Below are 3,257 nucleotides of genomic sequence, written 5' to 3' on the forward strand. Positions count from 1 at the left end.
CAGAGATCTGCCTGCCTCTGCCTCCCGAGTGCTGGGATTAAAGGCGTGCGCCACCACCGCCCGGCTGATGATGATTTCTTACAGTCATAAAGTCATCGGAGATGTGTTTCTTATACAGAGAAAAACAACCTCACAACTATTTGGTTACTCTGGGGTATGTGGAAGTAGTAGTTGCTGCTTTTCTTTCCTAAGTTTTCAAAAGAATGCATTCATCCTTCAAAGATATATTATGGGGTGAAGATGTGGACACAGATTGCTTAAGAGGTGAGACAGGAAGTAGCAAAGAATAGGGCCCGTCTTTTCATACAAACTGTGCCGGCTTAGCCATTAAGACCAGGACTAGAGAAAAGCCTTTAGAAAGGGGGAAGCTACATTTGCCCTTTTTTTGTTATTTGGCTATGGTTTGTTGAGTGTGAAGTAGCGGTGTTTTCAAGTGTGCTGCTTGAACTCCTCCTCACCTCGTTATCCCTCACTGTTAATATTCTGGTTTTCAGAGAACTAAATGGAGCCATGGTGTATGTGTTACAGTAAGACTGAGTTAAGGTAGGAGTGTAGTTGAGTTTTATATCTGAAATTGGAAAACTTGATAATTAAGACGAGGTGTAAAAGAATAGTGATGCTTGAAACTTATAAGTTCTTCTCATTTTCTGTTTTAGTATCCATATATTCCTGCACATATTACAAAGCCCAAGGAACATAAGAAGTTGTTCCTGGTTCAGCTTCAAGAGAAAGGTAAGGCATGTGTCTGAAAGACAGCTCTCTAACAGCTCTTACAGAGCACCCTCAGGTTCTCTCCTTGTCTCCTCCAGTTTCTCCTTCAGCTTTAGCTTCACTCTAAGGCTGAAAACACCTATGACACTTGAGTAAACTCACCTAGTTTTTCTCTTTGTGCCAGTTGTGGGTGTAGGGGGGCATGAAATCTAACTAGAGCTTAAAGTCTTCACCCCAACATTACACTCTAACCCCACTCCCCAAAAAACAAACCTCAAGATCTCCTGATTCTAACTCCTTCCCACTCAAGTATTGAGATGTGGCTTTTTTGTTGTTGTTGTTCTTTTATATTGAGACAGGTTCTTGCTGTGTAGCTCAGGCTTGCCTCCAAATTAGATCAATCTCTTTGTTTTAATTCTGTGTAATGCATGCACTGATGAGTGCTGGTGGTGGGGACTAAACTCCAGTCCTCTGGAAGAACAGTAATTGATTTATCCTAACTGCTGAGTCATTTTTCAGCCAGCCTGCTTGCCTGCCCCTCCTTCCTCCCCCCCCCCCCCCTCTGACTGTTAAGTATCCTTAGGAATGCTGTCCTTTGTTGACCTGGAGCTCAACAATTAGGCTAAACTGACTGGCCATCTGTCTCCACTTTACTGGCACCAGGATTACAAGCACACACATAATATGGGTTTTGAGGCTTAAATTCTTTTCCTCATGTTTGGAAGACAAGCCTCCAAATCTCGATCTCCCTGCTTTAGCCTCGAATGCAGGAATTATCACAATGTCTGGCTCCATTTCTTGCAATAGTTTTATACAAGGATTAAAAATTAATTTGCAATACCAGGCCAATTCTCATTTTTGCTTTTTAAGGTGTTTATGGCATTTCTCTCTTGAGAGAATGAGTTTCAAATATGTGTCTATAATCTTTAGAAGACACAGGTAACCCAAAATGATGAATGAGAATTACCTTTTTCCTTAAAAGTTTTTCTCAGGACTGGGGAGATGGCCCAGGTAAAGTGCTCACTATGATAAGATTTAGAACCTGAGTTTGGCTCTTCAGCACCCATGTAAAAAGACAAGCATGGTGGTATCCCTCTGTAACCCCAGAAAGGTAGAATCTTGCCAAAACAGTGAGCTTCAGGTCCACTGAGAAACTAAAAATGAGGTAGGAAGGGATTGAGAAAACACCCTGATGCCAGCCTCTGCCTCTGGCCTTCACATATGCTTGCATGGCCATTTGAACATACATCAAAGCTTTTCTGAAATGTAAAATTGATTAGTTACAAAGTGGGAGTAAACATATGAAAGAGTTAAGAAATTAAATACTTGTTTTTCTTTCTTTTAAGCCTTGTTTGCAGTCCCGAAAAATTACAAGCTGGTAGCTGCACCATTGTTTGAATTGTATGACAATGCCCCGGGATACGGACCCATCATTTCTAGTCTTCCTCAGCTGTTGAGCAGGTATGGAAAGTTGAACATTTCTGATGGAACTATGTAAAATATCTAATTAACAATATTAAGAGCCACTTGAGAAGTGATAGTTCATAAATTTTAGGGTTTTTTTTTTGTTTTTTTGTTTTGTTTTTCGAGACAGGGTTTCGCTGTGATTTTGGAGCCTGTCCTGGAACTAGCTCTGTAGACCAGGCTGGTTGGTCTCGAACTCACAGAGATCTGCGGGCCTCTGCCTCCCGAGTGCTGGGATTAAAGGCGTGCGCCACCACCGCCTGGCAAATTTTAGGGTTTAAGGAAAATAAAGACAGTCAATGTTTTGTTTTGTTAGCCTCTCTTCCCCTTTCTGAGACACAGTTTCTCCATGTAGCCTTGGCTCTTCCTGGAATTCACTCTGTAGACCAGTCTGGCCTCGAACTCATGAGAGATCTATCTGCTTCTACCGTCTGAGTGCTGGAATTAAAGGTGTATGCCACCACTGCCCAGTCAATGTATTCTTATTGTATGTTATTGGTAAATTAAAATATGACCGAACGTACCCCAAGACTGAAATTATGGCATGATGTTCTGATCCTCAATTGCAAATTAAGTTTGCAATCTATTCAAAGAAGAGATGGTAAAACAGTCAATATTTAAAATATGTAGTAGTTGTCTATATAAAAATGGATAACCAAATCTTTTAGTATAGTTTAATTTTTTTCTGTTTTTGGAACTTACTGTACTTAGGCCTGAATTGGCAAATAGGTTACAGTTCTATAGTTTTATCTGGAATCTGAATTTTGAAGCAGATAGGTGGTGGGGTGTGGGTGTGTGTGTGTTGGGGTGTGGTTTGTGGGTTTTGGTTTGGTTTTGTGTTTGCAACAGGATCTTTCTATACAGCCCTGACTGTCCTGGAACTCATTATGTAGACCATGCTGGCCAAGAACTCAGATCCGCTGGCCTCTGCCTTGGAGTGTTGGGATCAAAGATGTGCTCCACCATGCTTCACTTGAGTGTGCATCTTTAAAATTGATTTGTATTATGAGTTTCTTTTTTTTGGTTTTTTTTGGTTTTTCGAGACAGGGTTTCTCTGTAGCTTTGGAGCCTGTCCTGGAACT

General features: G+C 41.1%; 2 protein-coding genes across 2 annotated transcripts in view; one reads left to right on the forward strand and one right to left on the reverse strand.

Moving 5' to 3' along the window:
* Positions 1-3,257, reverse strand: part of Ogfod1 (2-oxoglutarate and iron dependent oxygenase domain containing 1) — a 53,792-nt gene that overhangs the window by 42,637 nt on the left and 7,898 nt on the right. The window lies entirely within an intron of this gene.
* Positions 1-3,257, forward strand: part of Nudt21 (nudix hydrolase 21) — a 19,062-nt gene that overhangs the window by 14,171 nt on the left and 1,634 nt on the right. The window contains exons 5-6 of the mRNA XM_005345619.3: positions 657-732; positions 2,058-2,172. Coding sequence (XP_005345676.1) covers positions 657-732; positions 2,058-2,172 — 191 coding nt within the window. The remainder of the gene's footprint in view (positions 1-656; positions 733-2,057; positions 2,173-3,257) is intronic.

This window comes from Microtus ochrogaster, chromosome 4 (genome assembly GCF_000317375.1).
Source record: "Microtus ochrogaster isolate Prairie Vole_2 chromosome 4, MicOch1.0, whole genome shotgun sequence".
NCBI classification, from domain to species: Eukaryota; Metazoa; Chordata; class Mammalia; order Rodentia; family Cricetidae; genus Microtus; species Microtus ochrogaster.